At 37.1% G+C, this 23,198-nt stretch overlaps 3 protein-coding genes across 4 annotated transcripts; 2 read left to right on the top strand and 1 right to left on the bottom strand.

The window, feature by feature from the left end:
* The first annotated feature begins 4 nt into the window (after window positions 1-4).
* Window positions 5-5,714, top strand: adssl (adenylosuccinate synthase, like). Its single transcript, XM_084388230.1, has 13 exons — window positions 5-262; window positions 555-657; window positions 866-934; window positions 2,268-2,318; window positions 2,479-2,545; window positions 2,644-2,751; window positions 2,922-3,003; window positions 3,091-3,217; window positions 3,361-3,515; window positions 3,603-3,727; window positions 4,387-4,484; window positions 4,606-4,755; window positions 4,876-5,714. The coding sequence occupies exons 1-13, from the start codon at window positions 44-46 to the stop codon at window positions 4,926-4,928; spliced, it is 1,407 nt and encodes a 468-aa protein (XP_084244356.1). The 5' UTR covers window positions 5-43; the 3' UTR covers window positions 4,929-5,714.
* A 4,738-nt stretch (window positions 5,715-10,452) lies between these two features.
* Window positions 10,453-19,395, top strand: stx5al (syntaxin 5A, like). Its single transcript, XM_084387125.1, has 11 exons — window positions 10,453-10,537; window positions 11,230-11,458; window positions 11,614-11,684; window positions 12,823-12,878; window positions 12,965-13,035; window positions 13,129-13,245; window positions 13,335-13,391; window positions 13,483-13,564; window positions 13,657-13,754; window positions 13,848-13,969; window positions 18,130-19,395. Exons 2-11 carry the CDS (start codon window positions 11,249-11,251, stop codon window positions 18,287-18,289), a joined length of 1,044 nt encoding a protein of 347 aa, XP_084243251.1. The 5' UTR covers window positions 10,453-10,537; window positions 11,230-11,248; the 3' UTR covers window positions 18,290-19,395.
* LOC311277021 (protein RD3) lies at window positions 18,943-22,575 on the bottom strand. Of its 2 annotated transcripts, none has more exons than XM_084387126.1 (3): window positions 22,241-22,575; window positions 21,002-21,297; window positions 18,943-20,290 (listed from the first exon to the last, which is right to left on the bottom strand). In XM_084387126.1, exons 2-3 carry the CDS (start codon window positions 21,295-21,297, stop codon window positions 19,960-19,962), a joined length of 627 nt encoding a protein of 208 aa, XP_084243252.1. In that variant the 5' UTR covers window positions 22,241-22,575; the 3' UTR covers window positions 18,943-19,959. The 2 variants fall into 2 exon arrangements, with proteins under 2 accessions (XP_084243252.1, XP_084243253.1); XM_084387127.1 differs by having other exon boundaries at window positions 19,047-20,290; window positions 21,002-21,278; window positions 22,241-22,571.
* Between the last annotated feature and the right edge of the window lie 623 nt (window positions 22,576-23,198).

The following is a 23,198-nucleotide window of genomic DNA, read 5'->3' as shown; positions in this document are numbered from 1 at the left end:
TAGCGTAGGCGCTTTTACGCTGTTCTTCACACTCACTCTCGGCATGGCTGCGGATAGCACAATGTCTAATGGTCAGGAAACGGCCTCGCTGAACGGTGAACCCGTGCTCAAGCGCTCCAGAGACAGCGTGGACTCGCTGCGGATCTTGCGGGAGCCCCAGAATAAAGTGACCGTAGTGTTGGGAGCTCAGTGGGGAGATGAGGGGAAAGGGAAAGTGGTCGACCTCTTGGCAATGGACGCCGACATTGTATGCAGATGCCAGGTGTGTATCCAACCGCGCATCAATTTGTGTTTATAAGAGTTTATGAGCAAACATTATGTCTGTGCTGTCTGAGGATTGCGTTTATTGCACAGTTTAATTGAGGTAAAAGCGGAAACAAACAACCACTTTCAGAAGACGCATCACTAACCTCACAATGAAGCCAAAGTTTCCATTATTGTTGTCATCGCCACTTTTTTTGGCGGCAGGACAAGTGATGTAACGTTTCCTGCGGCTCGGTTTTTATCTTATCGCGATACTTGCGCTCATGTTTGCATCAACTGTGTGTTATCAGGGAGGAAATAACGCGGGACACACAGTGGTCGTGGACTCGGTTGAGTACGACTTTCACCTGCTTCCTAGTGGCGTTCTCAACAAAAAGGCCATCTCATTTATTGGTATGTCTTGTTTGAGCTTCCTATTAAATCACATGTTGCTTTACTGCCCCCTAGTTTTTACGTGTTCGTTGCATTATGTATTTTATACCTCCCCATTAAAACTCAGTCATTTCTCATTGCATTTTTCTCGTTTCATTGTTTGGGATCGGATGTTAACCTTTGATTTGCTGTTGTGATTGTTGAGATCCTTTCTTGTTCTGTCCCACAGGAAATGGGGTCGTGATACACCTGCCAGGACTTTTTGATGAGGCTGAGAAGAACTTGCAGAAAGGCGATGGTAAAGTGATCAGTATATGAGTGAAATACACAACAATGTTAAACGTGAGGTCGTTGTGATATCATTTGCTTAATGCATATTCCATGTATTTAAGATGCCTACATATCAGGGCTGGACAATGTAGCTAAAAATGTATACCTTAGTATTTTTGCAAATGAAAAAGACATGATCTGGATTGAACAACTATTGTTACAAAGTACGTACAAATGGTCAAAATTATAATCTGGACCTAGTGGTGACTTTTGTTTTAGTAAACAAACACAAAAGGAACATTTAAGTCATATTTACTTAACTTAAAGGTACTTAACGTGCAACGTACAGTAACGTATAACATACATTATAATAATAACGTACAATATAAAAACATGAAATAAACAAATATAGAAATTATCTAAAAAGTGCAGTCTTCCTTACAAAAAGCTGTGGTTGTTGCAACAACAAAGTCAGTAATTTGTAGAACAAAGAAACATAGAGCTTAGAAGCATTACATAGAACAAGTAAGTCTATTAGTTTGCAAGACTGATCTGACATACAGTATCAGATTTATTTGTCAGTCCCGATGATTTTCACTGTCAAAATACTGCATTTTCGAATTTAATCCCGCATTTAAATAAGGTTGTCAAAAACAAAAATTCTGCAATGTGTAGATAGTAGCATTAAAAATATATATGTTTGGGTTTTTTTATGTTTTTTTTTTTTTTTTAGCTCTGTTAGATGAAGTGTTAATGCTGATTTTTACATTAACCCCTTTCCGTCAAAGATCGCAGTCGGCCCCAGATCATCGTTGTTCAACATTCACTGCACGTTAAAACATACAAAAACTTTTTTGTACTTGATCTGAAGTCGTGAATTGGCAGTTCTCCGTGTCAGACATTAGAGTGCAGGAGAGTTATAAGGGCCATAAATAACTTCATTAGCATTTTTATTAGCCTTCTCTAAAAACAGATAACATGGTTTTATGAAATGATTCATGAAATGCATAGGTTTAAAGACATAATCCTCATATTTGAAATGAAGCATGACCCCAGTTGTGGCTTCACTGTAATTGTGGCTATAAGGTGTTTTACCACATTTATGTAATATTGTTATACATTTAAAATTCTTAATATTTTTATTTTATTATATATCTCCATACTAATAACAGTCTGAGTCTTGAACTGTAAACTCTCATGTGTCAGCTTTTTAAATATATGTTGATTATGTGTCTATCCAGAATGACTTGTGAGCAGCAACTTTTTTATTTTGGGTATGTCATATATGCTCCACTTGCCAAAATGGGGGCTGTCTAGTAAGGGGTTAATGAGTTTTATTTTTTTGGCTTTGTTTATTTTAGGACTTCAAGGGTGGGAGGAACGACTGAAGATATCTGACAGGGCACATATTGGTATGGTTTTGTTTTGACTTCATGAGGCATTGAGTAATTTTGCCATATTCCAGATGACATTGACTATGTACTGTACTATGTTTTGTCTAGGAAAAATAGAAATACCAGGAAACTTATATCTATGACATTAGAATTAGAGGTGTTCTCTTTTTCTGTGTAGTGTTCAACTTCCACCAGGCCGTTGATGGGATACAGGAGCAGCTGAGACAGCAGCAGGCAGGGAAAAAGTGGGTTTTCTTTTTTTTTTGTGCACTTATAACAGCTCACATTTGCAGATAATTTTCTAACCGGATTGATATTGAGTTCACCCTGCTCTGTTTTACAGTTTGGGCACAACTAAGAAGGGCATTGGACCCGCATATTCCTCCAAAGCAGCACGTAATGGACTGAGAGTGTGTGATCTGGTCTCAGACTTCTCAGTATTTGAGGAAAAGTGAGCATAATGATAGATTTCTATTTAATATTTCAGAAAACTACTTGATTACATAGAATTCTGTGTGGTGTTCTTAACAATCATATCTGCTTTTGTTAGATTTTCTTTCTCTGTGAAAATTAGGACTTTATGAAGACAGATAAAAACTTCATGTAAAAATCTCTCTGCAGATTTCGGGTGCTGGCTGGTCATTTTCAGACCACATATCCTAACCTTAATATTGATACTGATGCTGAGCTGGAGCAACTGAAGGTGATTAGCATCTTGGCATCTTTCAGTATGTGTTCAACTTCTAAATCATGAACCTGCCCAGTGTTAATTTTTCCATTTCACCCACAGGGTTATGCTGAGAGGTTACGGCCCCTAGTAACTGATGGGGTTTATTTCATGCACAAAGCCCTTACTGGACCAAGCAAGAAGATTCTGGTGGAAGGAGCTAATGCGGCCTTACTGGATATCGATTTTGGTATGAATGGCAATCCCGCATAAACGGGAAGATCCACTGGTGTGCTTTTAAAATGTTTTGAGCTTGAGGACAGTGGAATTTGTATTTGACAGTGTGAATGATACAAATGTCGTCTTAACATAGGATGTTTCCATATCTCTCAGGGACCTACCCCTTTGTGACCTCATCAAACTGTACCGTCGGAGGCGTTTGTACAGGCCTTGGAGTCCCTCCGTCTCATGTTGGCCGTGTGTATGGAGTGGTGAAGGCCTACACCACCAGGGTGGGAGTGGGAGCATTCCCTACTGAGCAAGATAATGTGAGTCTGTGTCAGGGTGTGTTTTGAAGAGGAGTCAGGGGGTAAAACTTGTGACATATCTTCACATGTATTGTACTTATTTTCTAGGAAACTGGTGATCTGCTGCAGAGCAAAGGGAGGGAATTTGGCGTCACAACAGGCAGGCGGCGTCGCTGTGGGTGGCTGGACCTGGTTTTGGTTCGCTATGCCCACATGGTTAATGGTTTTTCAGCGTGAGTTATGTTCAGTGTGTTAAATTCACTATCGTTCTAAAATTTGGGCTCAGTAAGATTTTTAGAATATTTTTTTATGTCTCTTCTGCTCACCAAGGCTCGATTTTTGTTTTATATATATATATATATATATATATATATATATATATAAAAAAACTGTAATATTGTGAAATATTATTACAATTTAAATGAATGGTTTTCTTTTTATTATATTTTAGAATATAATTTATTTCTGTGATGAAAAAGCTGAATTTTCCTTCAGAAATCATTCTAATGTGCTAATTTGCTGCTCAAGAAACATTTCTTATTATTATTAATGTTGAAAACAGTTGTGCCGCTTAATATTTTAGTGGAAACTGTGATACTTTTCCCCCAGGATTCTTTGATGAATAGAAAGTTCAAAAGAACATAATTTATTTGAAATCGAAATATTATGTAACATTAAAAATGTCTTTACTGGCACTTTTGATCAATTTAGTGCATCCTTGCTGAATAAAATCTTAAAGTCTCAAACCTTTTGGCAGAGTACAAGTGGGAAAGTTATTTAATTGTAACAGTTTTAACCAGTTTCTATTTTTCTTTGTTGTAGCTATTACAAAGATTGAACTTAAGATTTGTTCAGTTTAATTTAACAACACTTTTCCTTCTGTTTCTCTCAGCATTGCACTGACCAAGTTAGACATTCTTGACACATTGCCAGAAATAAAGATTGGCATAGCTTACACAGTTGATGGAAAGCCTCTTCCAAGTTTTCCTGGTAAGTTACCAATTGTAACACATTTTCAGATTTGTCACACATTACAATGTTGCCATGCTATTTATCATTTACTAGCATAGACCTTTTCTGATAATGGAGGGGTAATATTTGTATATTTCAGCAAACATGGACGTCCTCACAAAGGTTCACGTGACCTATGAGACGTTTCCTGGCTGGTGTTGTAGCACTGAGGGAGTGCGCAGTTTTGATGAGCTGCCATCACAGGCTCAAGCTTACATTCACTTTATCGAGAATTTCCTGCAGGTGCCAGGTAAAAATACACATACTATATCATTTATTAATTTAGAATGTTTCAGCCACAGCAACAGAAAGACATATATCCTACTGGCATGCTTAGAAATGACCATTAGAAAATGTTTTCTCTTTTTAGTGAAGTGGGTGGGAGTTGGCAAGTCAAGAGAGAGCATGATAAAGCTGTTCTGACGAGGGCAACGGCAAAGACTGAACTTCATTTGATGGTCTGCCAGGACATCCGTCGTCATGACTGTTGGAGGACCAGAACTTTCTTTTATGCATCAGCGCTGAGATTAAGACTAACCATGGGTTTAAAATCCACTGAATGTTCCACTCAAAGTGAACACCAGCATTGTGTATAGAAGTCAGGTCTGAGCACCAGACCCGCTTCCCTGCATTCGTAATTCCTTGACTTGTACCCATTTGTTTCAAAGCTCATCCCAGAGCTGCTCATAACATACCTCTGTCAATCACTCGTAGCTGGCTTAAGTTTGTCTGAAAGTGATGAGTTGCAGAACTTCAGACTGAAGGGCGTCATCATTTTATTGTATATCTCTTAAAATCAAACTTAGCACTCTGAGCATTTAAATTACCATATTCATTGCTATTCGGTGGATAAAACCAAACTGATTTTTAAGATGGTCATGTACTGTTTATTTTTTTATGTAATCAAGTGTGAGGGTGTCAGCGTTAAATCTTTTGTGTTTTTAATTCAGTGTTTGTGTATTCTCTAAGATTGGTTTGACGTGGTTTGAAATACCAAAAGGGACTTTCACGCACAAGTCTTTGTGATATTGAAAGAAAAAAAAGGCACTGTTTACCTTCTGTCAGTGATTAGTTCACTCAGACACAGCTTTTGAATCTATATAGGATCAAGTCACACATGCACAGATATGCATTGCATTCCATCTAGTCCACAAACTCATTTGCTGCTGTTTTTTGAAAAATAAAGTGCGAAACTAATTATGGTTTTAATTGATGGTTCTTGTTTTTTTTTTGTTTTTTTTTTTGTTTGAGTTTTTTCCTCAGAAAAACTATATGCATATATTCTGTTTTTGTTGAGACTTACAAAATTAAATTATTTTAACGCACTAAATGTACCACATAACAGCAACTTGTTTAAAAATGAAAGTAGTTATAAGGTAAAAATGACACTAAAATTCTCAGAATATATTTTGCAATATCCGTTATGAGGATATGGTGAGTAACAGTTCCATCGGGAAATGAATAGGGTAATTGTGTTATTAGACTAACATCGCGAGGCTCCAGACATTCAAGTAAAGCAATGCGTGTTTTTGTGTGTGTGCTCTATCTCGTCCTGTTCCATCTGACATCTGAGATGGACGATCAGGTAAAGTTCAACCATTCTGAATCTTTTTAAGACAAAATGCAAACATTTACTACAGGAACATATTTTATACATTCAATTTCGATTGTGACTAAATTATAATAATTATTTATTGTCACTGTGTGTGAGACTTGCTTTATCCAGTTATGTGTAGCCTAGTCGTAAACACAGCGTAGCCTAATAAGTGTTTTGGTGATTGACGTTTAATGCTGGGTTTTAAGCATCAAACCCAGGGCTTACTGTCATCAGTTTAGTGTAATAACAACAGTCAGGATAGATGTAGACATACTTATCTTAATTTGTTCAACTTTTCAGTCAGTCTGTTTTTTTGGACAATACACCCTGTTAATAAATTAACATAGCCTACCTATGTAGGCTACCACATGTACTTAGCTATATAATAAAGTTTAGGGTTAGTTTTGTAATTATGCATAATATTCTGTTATTTCTACATAACATATGTAACAAGGAGACTAAAACAGAGTGTTACCGAAACCGAACACACATATGTGTACGTGCGAATTATGACAAATCTGAGTGACTCACCTATTGGTGATTATGAAAATGAGTGCCAGCAAATTTAATCAACATTAGCCTAGTTAGTAACCACGAATAAATAAAATAAATTACGTAATTAACCAAATTGTTTTATTTTAACTCCACAGCATCCTCACAACCAATATATCAGTCATAACTCTACTGAAGGTATCTCTCTCTCTCATTGGTTTATGTTTTCTTACTGAACAGTTTTCAACAGTGCTTCTTAGAGAACTCAAATAGAGATATGTCTATGTCATTCATTGTGTTGTTCTCCATTAATTCGTTCACTTTTAGCAGGGATGGTCTATGTCAACAGCATCTGTAAGCCACGTGAAACTTTAGTTAATGTTGAGCATGAATTCCCTGAGGTGATGCACAAAGGTGTGGTGCCTCCATGTGTGTCTGTGCAGCGCTGTGGAGGCTGCTGCTCGGATGAAGCTATGGTGTGTGTCAGCGTGACCAAACACACCACCATGATGCAGGTACGAACAGAAACATAGTGTATATGGAAATGTAATTGATTCAGTTCATCATCACATATCTGTTCCTCCTTTGCTTTTTCCCCAACAAAATTACAGTTAAAGCAGTATGACAAGAATGAACATGGTGAGATGATTATTGAGCTGCCTTTTGTTGAACACAGTGAGTGTCAATGCAGGTAATGCACAAGTTTATGACTTCACATCACAAGCTATTATTGGTGAACTTTCATAGAACTGCCTTAAAATCATACATTGCATACATTTACTCTCTTAAACATTAACTTTGCGAATGAAATAAAAAGATGTGGCCAATTCATGGTGTTTAAATAATAATTATTATCATCATTATTATTAATTATTATTTTTCTTCATAACAGGTCCAGAGATCAACTGATGCTTTTTTGAAACAGCTGAGTCATGACATCATGATATTGTATGAATTATTTAATAAGATTATTTAACCCTTTCATGCATGAATTATGATAACCTCTTTCAGGATTTTTTTCCTATGTGGTTTTTATTGCTCTTAGGGCATGAAAAACAAGATTTGATTTTTATTTTATTTATTTTTTACACATTTTTCAAAGATTTTTTCAGATGTCCACTTGAGTGGACACATGCGTTTATGGTTTAAACTGAAGATATACTGTATTAAACAGAATAGAATAGAATGAGGCATTTATATAGCGCTTTCATATCTACTAGTGTACACCCAAAGCGCTTTACAATCATATCAGGGAATCTCCCCTCAACCACCACCAGTGTGCAGCATCCACTTGGATGATGCGACGGCAGCCACAGTACAACGGTGCCAGTGCTCACCAGTGCGCTCACCACACACCAGCTATAGGAGAGGAGAGAGAGCGATAGAGCCAATTCAGTGGATGGGGATTATTAGGAGGCCATGATTGGCAAGGGCAGATGGAGGGAATGTGGCCAGGACACTGGGGTTACACCCCTACTCTTTACGATAAATGCCATGGGATTTTTAATGACCACAGAGAGTCAGGACTTCGGTTTTACGTCTCATCCGAAGGACGGTACTCTTTGACAGTATAGTGTCCCCGTCACTCTACTGGGGCGTTAGGACCCACACAGATCACAGGGTGAGCTGGCCTCACTTACACCTCTTCCAGCAGCAACCTGGTTTTCTTAGGAGTCTCCCATCCAGGTACTAACCAGGCTCAGCCCTGCTTAGCTTCAGTGGGCAACCAGTCTTGGGCTACAGGGTGATATGGCTGCTGGCCAACATAATACAATAATCAAACAGATAAAGTATGTGTATTTAACAAACTAATCAATAAAATTATATCAAATCGTGAAAACTATAAAATATATACAAAAAATATAAATGCGAAATATTGCAAAGGCAATTGAACTTCATACAAGTTGCACTTCGCGTATCTTTGATATCAGAACGTGAGGACATGATTCCATCAGAAATATCTACAGCCTGTCAAGGTACAACTGTGGAAACCACTCAGATGCTCCCTCCAGTGTACCAGAGTATGTCAGTTTACCCTTATTAGCTGATAATTCTGATTATGTTGAAGATGGACACATTTCTAGCACAGCCCTCCTCTGAGAAAACCTAGCGATACGTTTTTTTCAATCTCATCTGAAATGAGCAGTGTTGGGGGTAACGCATTACAAGTAACATGCATAACGCATTCAGATTACTTTTTTTGATGTTACAAGTAATGTGTTACAAGTAACATGCATAACGCATTCAGATTACTTTTTTTGATGTTACAAGTAATGTGTTACAAGTAACATGCATTACGTAATCAGATTTTTTTTAATGTTACGAGTAATGTATTACAAGTAACATGCATTACCTAATCAGATTACTTTTTGATCTAACAAGTAAAGTAATTAATTACAAGTAATGTGCATTATGTAATCAGATTACTTTTTGATGTTACGAGTAAAGAAACGCTTTACAAGTAACATGCATTACGTAATCAGATTTTTTTTATGTTACAAGTAAAATAATGTATTACAAGTAACATGCATTACATAATCAGATTACTTTTTGATGTTACGATTAAAGAAACGCATTACAAGTAACGTGCATTACGTAATCAGATTACTTGTTGATGTTACGAGTAAAGAAACGCATTACAAGTAACATGCATTACGTAATCAGATTACTTGTTGATGTTACGAGTAAAGAAACGCATTACAAGTAACATGCATTACGAAATCAGATTACTTTTTGATCTAACAAGTAAAGTAATGCATTACAAGTCACATACATTATGTAATCACATAACCTTTTTTGATGTCAGTGAAAATTACATTCTAATAATACAAATACATTTATTTACAGTAAAAAAAAGTCACTGCAGATTAAGAATTTTCAAAAACAATATTTACAGTATAAGTATGAATTGTAGCTGAAATATAGCCATTGATGCATGAGGTCCACTATAGTGGACAGATGATTAATCAGATTTTTCTCCCAATCTAATATCAAAACTTGGGAAATTTAACTGTGATAGGACTCATTAGATATTGCTTGATGCTGCAATATTTATTTTTTACCTACAAGAGTCTCCTAGGATAGAAGGAATGGGTGGATATTCCGGAGCAACTTGGCATTTCTGACTGACCATTGGCCATCTTGGTTTGGAGGGAGAAAAAATCGAAACACAACGGCTTGCCACTTGGTTGCAATGTATAGGATGATGTACCAGGGTCCACTGAAGAGGTTGATGTGCAACTATGCCATCAAAAATTTGTAATAGCTGTCCACTGTAGTGACCACTATGCATGAAAGGGTTAAGTGATTATTATGGACAGTTGAAAGTATAATTCACAACATTACTTAGCCTGTATGTTTAAGATTACATAAAAACACTGTTTTGTTTGTTTTGTTTTTCATCTAAGAATAAAAGCTTATCTGATTGGCTTGAGTAAACGGTGGGTGGAGTCCACTTATTTGTGGATTTGTCTGCACGTCGACGCTGGAAGTGTTTCAAAATCCACAGATGCCTGAGGGGATTTATAAATGCACAGAAAGCGGTTCACAAATAAATGCCAGGCAGAGTTGTGTTTGTAAAATAATAAAACATTTGTAAATATTTTTTTTATTTGCAAATCTCATTTTATTTATTTATGAATTTTATAAATTTCTGTGAAATTCTTTACATTTATTTGTGGAGCTTAATCTATTTATTTGTGAATATTAATCTATTTATTTGGAATAATGCAACAATTCTAACCCCATAATTGACTGATTTCAGTGACCATCTGCATAACTTCAACCCACTACATCTGCTGAGATTCAAACATAGCGCCACCTTGTGTTGAACATAATAAGAGAGAATCTCTTTTAAGGAATACGTGGCAGTGACGTCAAATGTGTGTTAAGACCCGGATATTATTCACAGCCTGCACAGTTCAGCCATCAGAGAGGTAGACTGGTGAGAAATGAATCCTTATATCTTTCAGCTCACATGTTGTCATTTCCCCCTCAGTACCTCAGGACTCACGTCAGCGATGCTCACATATTCAGATGCGTGTGAAGATTGTTTGACCGATGAAAGCATCTATAATCACACATTCTGCTACATAGCTTAGCAGCTAGCTAGAGTTGGTTGTCAGTCAAAGAATATAAAAATTATTGCAAAAATAATGAAATACGCTGGTGACGCTGTCATACTATCGTATTCTTCTGTTTTTTTTATAACGGTGACATTACGTATATGATACAGGACAATCACAACTGTAGAGCAGCAGGAGTCTAGACATGCTGTATAGGTAGGCTAGCTAGACAGCTGTTTTGAAGAGAGATATTAATTTGAAGTGACAGTTAAGTTAAAAAGATTTATTTGCTTCTTTATATTCATGTAAATATGTATCATGGGCTCCACTAAAACATGTAGCACAGTTATCAATTGATAATTATAAGAAATGTTCAAATCAGAACATTATATCAGACACATTCCCAGTGCTGTCTGGATGCTCTCTAGGTTATGAGACAACCACAGATGCATAATTTGAATGATAAAACAAGCATCAGAATAATTTGACAGAAGAATCAAAGTGAAACTGGAGGTTAGTTTTGCTGTTAATACACTTTCACCTTGATTGATTTCTCTTTTCCCCTCTTAAGGTGATGAGTTGGTGCATCGATGAACGCACGTCGCCGTCACGGTCCTAGAGGCAGCCAGGACGGGGTGTACACTGGGCCTTCTCAGACCCAGTCCCAGCTGGTCCAGCAGCTGGAAACCCCCCTGGCTGTCCCAGCACCCATCGCCCCCGTCATAGACACGTTCAGCATGTCCTGCCGAGACCGTACCAACGAGTTTCAGGCTGTGTGCAAGTCCCTGCTGGGGAGACAGGTGCAATAACTATTGATTCATACTGTCTGGGAACCTGCGAGTGGCTAATGATAGGTTCAACAATATAGTTTCCTTTTAGTGGAGATTGTGTTCATACTGGTGGTAGCATGAGTTGAAAACAACAAAGAATTGTTTGTTTTTTTGTCCTCTTCCAGAATGGAGCACAGCCTGTCAGAGCTGTCAACAGTGCAGTCAGAGAGCGGAGTGAATTCACGCTCTTTGCTAAGTGAGTAAAACAAATTCTTAATCACTCATATACAGTTCAGAAGGAAAGCTTAGATTTACCTGGTTTCTGGAATGGACTGGTCATAAAATGTAATCTGATCTTCAAATAAGTAACAAGTGTTTCGTGAATGTAATTTTGACAAATATCATGAATTATTCTTCATTATATTATTCTTAATTTGATTTTTAAAGTGACAGTTTTGAATATAAATGTATACACTACTGTTCAAAAGTTTGGGGTTAGTAAGATTTTTAAGTTTTGGGTCAGTAAGAAGTTAATTTTATTCAGCAAGGAAAGTAGCAGGAAAGACATTAATAATGCTACAAAAGATTTCTATTGAAAATAAATGCTGTTCATTTGACCTTTATATTCATCAAAGAATCCTGAAAAAAAAAAAAATCCACAAAAGTATTAAGCAGCACAACTTTTTTCAACACTGAAAATAATAAGACATTTTTTTTTAGCATCAAATTAACATATTAGAATTATTTCTGAAGGATCATGTGACTGAAGACTTTGGAAAAATCAGCTTTGCCATCACAGAAATAAGTTACATTTAGTTACATGTATTAAAATACAGTTTTACTGGTAGTTCTGATCAGTTAAATGCATCCTTGGTGAGCATAAGAGAGCATAAAACATTTTTTAAAAATCTTACTGACCCCAAACATTTGATTGGTGGTATACATATTTTTTCTAAGAAGGAATAGAAAAGATTATTACGAACTAAGGTTTTCTTTTCAAGAATTACATTTCTTTATGACTTCCATTATGTATATGGACTTTATTCAAAGCATTGTAAGTATGAGATGCATTTTAATGCATTTGTCTATAAATCAATAGATCTGGACTAAATAAATAAATGAGCATCGTGTAATTGACCCAAAAGTCAAACTCAAAACTTATGAATGATTTTTCCGTTGTTTGTTCATTGATGTTGAAGATCAGATCAAATTTTATGACCAATTTCCTGGAAAATCCAGAGGGTTCACAGACTTTTTCCTGCAACTGTATTTAGCATGGGCACCGAGACGCTGCATTTGACCTATAATTTATTCAGACCTACTTAAGCTTTAATGGTCTGTGTTATTTCATCGACTTGGCCTTATGACAGATATTGACCGCATCTTATTAACAGGCGAATTGGAAGAGACCTCAGCAACACTTTTGCCAAGTTGGAGAAGCTCACAATTCGTAAGTATCTTGTATCCCTCGCCATCTCACACATGTATCACAGTGGACTGTTTTCGACGTGTAACTCAATGTGTTTACATCTGCAGTTGCCAAAAGAAAGTCCCTTTTTGATGACAAAGCAAAAGAAATTGATGAACTCACATACATTGTGAAACAGGTTAGGGTGATTCTTCCTTCCCCTTCGACAAGGACACATTATTCTGTCCGTTTCATACTGTAATCTAATTCATAACTGCCTGTGTTCATTCAGGATATCAACAGTCTGAATAAGCAGATAGCAGGCCTGCAGGAACTCGTTCGATCACGGAGTGGACAGAATGGCAGACATCTTCAGACACATTCCAACACCATCGTAGTCTCATTACAGGTATTAACGTCTGGCCTTAGTGCTCAATCACTAAGTAAAGATGTCTAGTGGACTTTCGCCTGGAATGAAACATTGTTTTCTCTTTGTAGTCCAAACTGGCATCGATGTCAAGTGACTTCAAGTCAGTATTGGAGGTCAGAACAGAGGTAATTGATTTACTTGTCTGGTGTGGGATGCTGCATGCTAAATTGTGGATAATTTTTATGATGTTTGGGGTATTTTTTTCTCTCTGTTTAGAACTTGAAGCAGCAGAGAAGTAGACAAGAGGAGTTTTCTCAGACTCCTGCCCCATCATCCTCTTTCCATGCCAACAGCTTCAGTAAGAGCATCTCCACTCAATTAAAAGCTAAGACAACGTCCGCCTTTATACATTCATGTAGTTATTCTTCCCTTTTGCTTCTCTTTCAACAGACAATTCAGTTCTCATGCAGGACGACTCCAAGAAGACAGATATATCTATAGATATGGACCTCAACTCCAGTCAGCAGATGCAGTTAATCAATGAACGGGTATTATTTGTTCAGCGAGTGTGTTGTGACAGTACAGCTGCAGGTAAATTCATTCAAATGTGTTTGAATCACTGTTGATATGTGTCTGTGTAGGATTCATACATTCAGAACCGTGCAGACACTATGCAGAATATAGAGTCCACCATTGTGGAGCTCGGCTCCATATTTCAGCAGCTGGCTCACATGGTGAAAGAACAGGAAGAGACCGTACAGAGGTAAGGAAGAAAAATATATATATTTTTTTTATGTCTGGAAGGATTTTATTTGATAGGTTCTTCATCAGGAGGTATTCTAGGACCATTCTAGATTTTCTGACATTGTCTGCTCCAAATTTTCACCTATACCAGTGTTGTTATTGTTAATAAAAACTTGCAAATCGTTTTAGGTAATTGAAATAAAGCTAAAATCAAATAAACTTAAACCGAAATAAAATATATTAAAGCTAAATAGATGTATTAAAAAAACTAAAAGTAATAAAAATGATAAAAGCACACATGAAATGAAAATTTAAGAATAAAAGCTAATTCAAAATATTAAAGGGGGGTCCTATTATGCCCTTTTACGAAGTCTTGATTTTGTTTTTGGTTGTTCTAGAATATGCTCTCATTATAGTAATATGTGTAGCATGCGTAGCAACAATATAAAATTATTTAAATGTGGAACATTATGACTTCATAAAGCCCGGAAAAATTACGTTGTAGTACAAACGAGTTCCTGAAAAGTGGATTCTATTAAATAAAATATCTCCCTTTGGAGTGGACATTGAGCTTTGTAACCTTGCAGATCTTTTTTATGCTCAAACAGCAACATTACACACTAACTAAAGTTGAAAATCTAAAGTTAAATACTTTAAAAGTAAATACTAAATAATAATAATAAAATAACACTGACCTATATCCAGAAATGTAGGTCGGATTCAAGCACAAGCCTTTTTCTATTTCACATTTTCAGTGTCTAATCAATAAGAAAATGTGTTTTCCCCCATTTTCTTCCATTTGTGGTCTGGTCATCATGGCCTGTGACCATAATGAAAAGCTCTCTGCCATTGTAATCGGCACTTTTACTGCCTCCGTAACAGTTAGCCTGCAGTTCCTTCTGAAGTAAATGGTATTTGCTTTACAGTTTATGTAATGGTGCAGGTTGTTTTTAATATGCCAACATACTGACTCCAGTTATAAATCTTCCGACATACACTACCATTTAAAGCAACACTAAGTAGGATTTTTTACCTTCAAATAATGTTTCCAAAATCGTTTCAGTGGTTCATCAAGTTGTGACAGGGTGAAAGGCACTTATGCCGCCACTTTGCGGTCCTTTATTTGGTATATCCACGCTATGTAAGATTGCCAGATCGGGTCGCGTTTCTGTAGTTCTAATGAGACATAAGAAAACTACAAATCTGACTTACTTTACGGCAAGCTTTACAATTGTTGATTCCAAAGCCGGTGCTGGATAAACTAGCGAGTGTGCGCGTGCGTGTGCGACAGTAGGATGCTGTAGACTAAATTATTTACGACAGCGGTAATGGACAATTCCGCTTCCAATCTGTAGGTCGACCGCAGAGGAAAAGTTCCTTGGTGTTGCTTTAAAAGTTGGGAGTCAGTAACTAATTTTTTTTTTTTTTTTTATGAAATTAACACTTTTATTCAGCAAGGATACATTAAAGCAGAGTCTTCAACCCTGCTCCTAGAGACAGCAAATACATACGGTCTGAGTAGGTACCAGTGATGCGCGGGTCAATGTATAAACAACCCGCACCCGACCGACGTTTTCAACTAACCCGCCCATAACTCGGACCGCAAAAAAAAGAAAAGAAAATATTGTACCCGACCCGCTTCCTGGCCCGCATTTTTTAAAAGTAGTAAATGCTCATCGTAGCGTCATTGGGCCATAGACGTAGGAACTAGGGTTGCGGGGGGGGGTGGCCGCCCCCCCCTCCCATACATTACTGAGCTATATGCGTTTAAAAGTAGCCTATTAAAATGGTACAATGGCATTGCTCAGTTCAACATGTTGGGAAATCGGGCATTTTGTCCCGCGTCAGCATTTATTCAAAAGTTGAACATTCAAAAGGCATTTTAGACGAACAAAAACAGGTAGGCTAGTACTATATAAATTACAAAGGTTTAATTGGCATCTTTATTTCAAACGACCCGACCGACCGCGACCCGAATATCATTAAAAATATTTTTGGATGACTCATAACCGCGGGTAACCGCAGGTGACCGCAGGCACCCGCTCATTTTGGATCAACCCGCGCATCACTGATAGGTACTACACTTTCATTTACTTCATGACTGTTAACCCTCTGGGGTCGGACCCGAAGCGTTAAAATAAAAAAATGTAAAAAATCATAGCTTCATCGGAATGGTCCGAAATTTGGTGACTTTGTTGGTACTTGGTATATGAACACCCAAAAAAATTGGGGACAGGATTTGAATAGTCTAAGTGGTTGTAAAAAAAATTGTCACACTCAGGACCTTCAGGTCCAAATGGACCCACCATAGGAAATGAATGGGAAATTGGCAAAAATGTGAAAATGCAGAGTTTTTTTGTGCGTTCAATCTACAAATCAGCCACGATCCAGAAAAAAAGCACACAACAGTGAAGGGGTTAATCTATAAAACATCAAGGGTGCAAAACAGACACATCCACACACAAACACACTTTTATACACATACACACTAATAAATTCAGATTACAAAAATCTGTTTTGAATTTTTTAAAATCACAGCTTCATCGGAATGTTACGAAACTTGGTGACTTTTATGGTATTAGGTATGTGAACACACAAAAAATATTGGGGTCATGATCCAAGCACGTCACACTTCTGCTCTTTGGTCAAAAATGACCCCCATAGGAAATAAATGGGAAATTGTCAAAAATATGAAAACACAGAATTTTTTTGTGCATACAATCTACAAATCAGCCAGGATGTAGAAAAAAAGGACTCAATAGTGAAGGGGTGAATCTCTAAAACATCAAGAGTACAAAAAAAAACCACACACACACACATTTTTTTTAATAAAAATAAAATAAAAGTAAAATATATAAAAAATGTCTATTATATTCAATGGGGAAAAATGGGTCATAATTATTGCATAAATATTAATTAAAATCATAAAATTATCTCAAAACACCAAAAAAGAAAAGAAAAAATATTATAAAAAACAAGTAAAAAAAAAAAAAAAATGATTTTTTTTTAATATATATTAATACCGCCCTCCGGGTCCATTTGGACCCGAAGGTCCTGAGTGTGACTGTTAAACGAAGGACCCCAGAGGGTTAAAAAGGGATGTTCTATATAGTATGATTATGTATTATGAATGAAATTCAGACATACTATATCCGTCATGTTGTTACAGTCACGTGACCTACCACTGTCACTGCCATTCATAAAATCTCTCCCGTGTACTTGTGGGACAGTAAAGTGTCCATCAAATGCACACTTCAGAATCTTGGCTGAAGCAGTAGCTCATCCGGGGACCTTTTTTTTAAAACCATGTATTCGGACATACTACTCTTTTTGGGTACTGTTTTTCGCATACTTTATAGTAGGGAAGTATTTGATTTCGGACGCAGCTACTGTCCTGCAAAGTTTATTTCCAACCTGCTTCAGCACACTTGCCTGAGATTTTCAAGCGATCCTGAAGAGCTCGATTATCTGGTTCAGGTGTGTTTGATTAGGGCTGGAGCTGACCTCTACAGGACAGTGGGGCTTCATCCGAAAGCTCAAAAATGCTGCCTTCGGAGGATGCATTCCAAGGTAGGAGGGCATCAAGGCACGTCCGAATCCAATGTTAGCTTCGCTTCCCGTCTCCTGAGATACCTTCATCTGATTGATTTTTGAAGGCAGCATAGATATATCCTTTGCTGCCTTTGATATCCCACAATCCTGAGCTTTGCATTCTGTGACAGTTGAGCTAAAAAAGAAAGATGGCCTCTTAAAGTTTGACTAACGTGTTCCGCTTCTGATGTCATTTTCTAGCAAACATTTTTTATTGTAGTAATAAATATTATTAATTTTCACTAAAGCTTTCTCTATTGTGCTGTAGATCATTAAACCGTTACACTGCCTCAGAAGTATGTCCGAAATCAGTCTTGTGAGGTTCCTTCATTCGCAAACGCTGCCTGAAGAGTCATTGTCTGATAGGGCAGCGAGGCAAGCTTTCAGACACAGCCTGGGTCTCCAGGATCAAAAATTGACAAAGACTTTTATAATGTCACAAAATAGTTTTAGTTCTGTTTGATCAAATAAATGCAGCATTGGTGAGCATTATGAGACATAAAATTAAAAAAAAAACGTACCGACCCCGAACAGCATTGTATGAACAAAAAGTGATTCTTTCCATTGCACTTCTCTCTTCCCTGACAGAATTGATGCTAATGTTGAAGACACTCAGCTGAATGTGGACCTAGCGCACACAGAGATCCTCAAATATTTCCAGTCGGTGTCCAGCAACCGCTGGCTGCTCATCAAGATGTTCCTAATCCTCGTCATCTTTTTCATTGTCTTCGTGGTTTTCATGACCTGACGTCCGCTTTTAAGAGAGGCAGATTTGAGGAATCAGGGGATTCTCAGTATTTGAAGAGTGAAAGGGGCTGTTGTCTCTTTCTCTTTCTGGCTTTTCTCGGCTCTTTCTGTGCTCACAGGCTGCTGACCTCTCTTTTAGTGATCTTTTCCCCAAAATTGGTGCATTTATAAGAGCAGTTGTCAGTTTGTAGTCAATTTAAAATAGTCGATAAATGTTTAATTTATGCCTGTTTGTCCATTTCAATTTCAATTTAATATGTGTGGAATCTTTAGAGAAACCTCTTGGAAATGATTTCCCATATTTTGGTTTTCTAAATCAAACAGATTACAGAGAGATAAAGCCAGCAATCATGACATGGATAAAAAAAACCACTGTTTTAACATATTCTGGATCATCGGATCAATGTGATTTGCATTAACACCTTCAGACACCACTTCTTCTAAGACCTTGTCATGCATTTGCATGTTTTTCCCACTCTTTTGTCTAAATATCCTTTTAGAGTGGACTATATGCTGGGTTTTTTAACAGAATCCCTCTTATATTCGGACTGCTGCAGTTAGCAATCAAGCCATCTCAAATGACGGTAATGCTTTACAGTTTTATGGTGAATCTGCCTAGAGGTTTTGACGTGTATTCTTTGTATTTTTGATTTTGGGAGCGATTACCATTGTTCTAAATAGAGATCTGTATTTGGAGCTAGTGGCATTTTCCAATTTTGGTCAAAGCAGAGAAATACTTTTACATGAAAGTTGAACATGATTCAAACAGGATGTTTTAATCATCCTTTACAAGCTTGTTTGTACATTAATGTTCAGCTTGTTGAAATTTCTAATTGTATGGTCTTGAGGTCCATGAGAATACTGCTTTCCAGATCTCAATGTAAATGGTGTTTTCTATAGAATACATCCATTTGTGTTTAACTGAGACATTGAGATTGGAGGAAAGTTTTACCATTTGTGAAAAGCATACTATAAAGATTTAAAAAATGGAAATAGAAATGTATGCTTTATTGTAATGTCTGTTTGTCCTTTTTATTTTCTACAGTAGCATATGTGGTGCATAACTTAAAATTCATGAGATTACTAATAAAGTTAGCTGTTTTTAAATAGAGGACAAAAGTGGCATTTTTAAAGCTATGATGTTTCATTCTTGCATTTGATAAATGCCACATTTAATAGAAGGGAAGCATATGAAAAGTTTGTGGTATATCAGCAAGACCATGATGTAAACTGCTTGAAATAATGCCAGTAAACCTTTTATCCACAAAGAAATATTAAGCAGCACAACTGTTTCCAACATTGATTATATAATAAGAAATCAGCATATTAGAATGATTTCTGAAGGATCATGTGACACTGAAGACTGTAGTAATGGCTGCTCAAAATTCAGCGTTGATATCACAGGAATAAATTACGTCCTAAAATATATTTAAATAGAAAATATGTCACATTTGATGGAATGGAAGTCTACAAAAGATTCATGATGAATCAGCTAAGACCATGCTGTAAAAATGCTTGAAATACTGCTTGAATAAGAAAAAAAAGTGGCATAATGCCAGTAAAGCTTTCTTCCATTATAACTGAGGAACAAGCAATGCTATCAAACAAGCTGTGTAAAAAAACAGCTAGTTACCAGTATCATAAAGAGTTTTCTATTCCAAACTCAACTGTTCAGGTCGGCGCTCTTTCTTCCACTACACTGATATCAGGCATGCTCCTGATCCTCCTGTTCCTGTGGATATTGTCTTCATCCTCATCTTCCTCCTCGGGTAGCTCCTCACCGTGCCGTCCCGCTGTGACCCTGCTCCAGAGCGGGTTGATGCGCAGCCGTGAGCGCAGGTTGATGACAGACATGCTCTTACTGCGATTGGCCCGAGTCTTCTGCGCTCTCTCCCTGGTTGCCCCCTCCTCCACCTCGTCCAGGTAGTTGCAAAGAACGGAACGGAACAGACGAGACACCTCAGACACATCTGGCTCTTCCTCTGTCACCACTTTCCTCAGCCTAAACAAAAGCAGATTAAATCTAAAAGATTATTGTTCTTGGTCAAATTTGAAGAGGTTTGTGTTGTAATCGCATTTAAGTTCAGTCTTTGTAATATTGTTGTATATATAAACAGTAACCATAGGCTAATTGTTTTGTTGCAAGCCAATGTGATTTTATTTTATTACTTAGCCTATTTTAGTTTAGTATTACTATTTTAATTTAGTTTTAATTTTAATTTGTTTTCTAGAGTGTTTAGAATATTTGGTGTTCTTTAGCAATTTCAGTACAGCAATTACAGTAGCCTACCTATGGTATTGACAATAAATATGTATTTTTTAAAATAAACTTTCATCAAAATAACTTCCCCCTCCCTCCACAGCCTCTTTTCCTCTCTGATGACGTGTTTACTGGCGTGAGGGCGGGACAACCTGTCAATTACATGTGATTGCAGCAATGGCAAATCACGATGATCCAATCAATCCCGAAGGACAAATCCAAATCCCGCCCAACATTTCTTCGTGTTCGCGAAGCCGTTTCACTCGTATATTAACATATAGGGAAGAAAAAAACCGACTTCCATTTTCAAGCCGACTTTAAAAACATCGACGCCCCTTAAAGTAATTGTATGATTCACAAACTTTGCTGTCTTAGTTTAAGCATTGTTCAGTAAAGTGTAGCCTGTAGCCTATTTGTTCGGTAAAGACGTATGTAGCCTACTATGTAGCCTACCTGAGAATGAGGGGACCGCATTGGGAGGGAGGGATCTTTGCACACAGGTCCTGGAGCTCCAGTATCTCGCCAGGTGGAATCTCGTAGGAGGACTTCGGTGGAACTGCAGCCAGCCAGCTGTAATCCACACAGGAGCCTCGCCTTCGGTTCTCCGTCGCCCTCTCCTGGCGGAGACGCTCAGCGCGCTTCACCAAAAAGCCCAACTCGAACAGCAGCATCTTAGTTACCAGTTCCTCAGGCGAACGCTGACCGGGAACCTCGGGTTCCTTGGAGAACACTGATAACCAGAGGAACATCTGAAATGGTAAAGAATTGTGAAGTGTATGGCAAGCCGTTTTAGCTTAAATTGTACCCAGCGTTACTCGTCGTAATTGCATTTTTACTAGTAAGAATTCAATTAGAGAGCTCTACAATTCAATTCTTACTAGTTGCGATTACAATTAGAGAGCTCTCTAATTCAATTATTACTAGTAAGAATTACAATTATAGAGCTCCCTAATTCAATTATTACTAGTAAGAATTACAATTACAGAGCTCTCTAATTCAATTCTTACTAGTAACAATTACAATTAGAGAGCTCTACAAATGAATTTTTACTAGTCGTATGTCTCCATTGACTTCCATTCATTTTTAATTACAGAGCTCTCTAATTGAATTTTTACTAGTAAAAATATGAATTAAAGATATGTATAATTGCAGAGCTCTGTAATTGAATTAAAGAGCTCTGCAATTACATTCTTACTAGTAACAAATGAATTAGAGAGCTCTCTATTTAAATTGTTACTAGTAAGAATTGAATTAAAGAGCTCTGCAATTGCATTCTTAGTAACAATTCAATTGTAGAGCTCTCTAATTGTAATTCTTACTAGTAACAATTCAATTGTACAGCTCCGTAATTAAAAATGAATGGAAGTCAATGGAGACATATGACTTGTAAAAATTCATTTGTAGAGCTCTCTAATTGGAATTGTTACTAGTAATAATTGAATTGTAGAGCTCTCTAATTGAATTCTTACTAGTAAAAATGCAATTACGACGAGTAACGCTGGGTACAATTTAAGCTAAAACGGCTTGCCATAGAAGTGTACTATAAACCAACTATACAGCGATCACTTGCGCGCCAAAGCGTGCTGACGATACACAAACTCCTGAGTTATGGTAGCCTATTCAAAATAATGAATAATAAATGGCACATAAAAAACATTTTCCAAAAATTGGTTCAAGAGTTATGGGACTTACATTCTCCTAGATGTGCAAAAGGTTGGTTATTTTCTCACTGGAGCTTTCCATCAAGTTGGTCTGAAATGTTTACTCAGGAGTGCATGGTTAAATCGACAGCACACGTCTTTATCACATGGCAGTCAGTTCTGTCCCTCTCAACACCAGATAAAGGGCTAAAGATAATCCCTTATGATAATAATCTACTGTAAAGCCACATTTCAGTGGTTCGTCACTGGCAAAGGAAAAAACAACTTAGTCTAAGTAAACTGTCCTTCCACACATGTAAACCAATTTGATCACAAACTGTTTCCCGGTGACAACCACCTAGTCATTCTGATGGAATATGCATGAATAGGATTATTCCTATTACACAATGTAGAATTAGATCCCAATCCTCTGAATAAACACTGCTTAGGCCCCCTGCTGTCCTTTTGTATAGGCGAAAAAAATGATATTAAATCAGATTAGCAACAGAGAGAAATATAATAGCTTTGCAGCTCTCATTTTTCAGACATGTCTGTAGCATAATTCATCCCATTTTCCTTTTACAGAGGAAACTCAAGTTGTAGAGTATGACATAATACTAATATTTGTCAGAACTTGACTTTCAAACAGAAGAAGCTGGAGATCGAAGTTAAAATTGATTTAATTTCTTGTTATGATCCTTATACCACTGAACTTCTCACATTTATCCTTTGGCCTCCTGTCTCCCCACTCTTGTTAAAAGCCCTGGGAAATTGCTAGGATTAGATTAATGTGTAATGTAAGAGTTCTTAAGTACTGGTGTTCAGAGAAGAGCTGCCACTCCGCATGTGTCTGTCAGTCTAGGAATGAGGAAAAAGCCAACTCAGCTCATTTTTTCCCAATGATTTCAAACTTCCTGTCATATCTGAACAAGTCCAGGAATGTGTGTTTTTAATGGATAATAAATGGAGACCTTCTAAATTATTTATGGTTTTAAAAAAGTTTTTGTACA

Source organism: Rutilus rutilus (genome assembly GCF_951802725.1).
Source record: "Rutilus rutilus genome assembly, chromosome: 18".
In the NCBI taxonomy this organism is placed as follows: domain Eukaryota; kingdom Metazoa; phylum Chordata; class Actinopteri; order Cypriniformes; family Leuciscidae; genus Rutilus; species Rutilus rutilus.
This window is presented reverse-complemented; position numbering and strand designations above follow the sequence as displayed.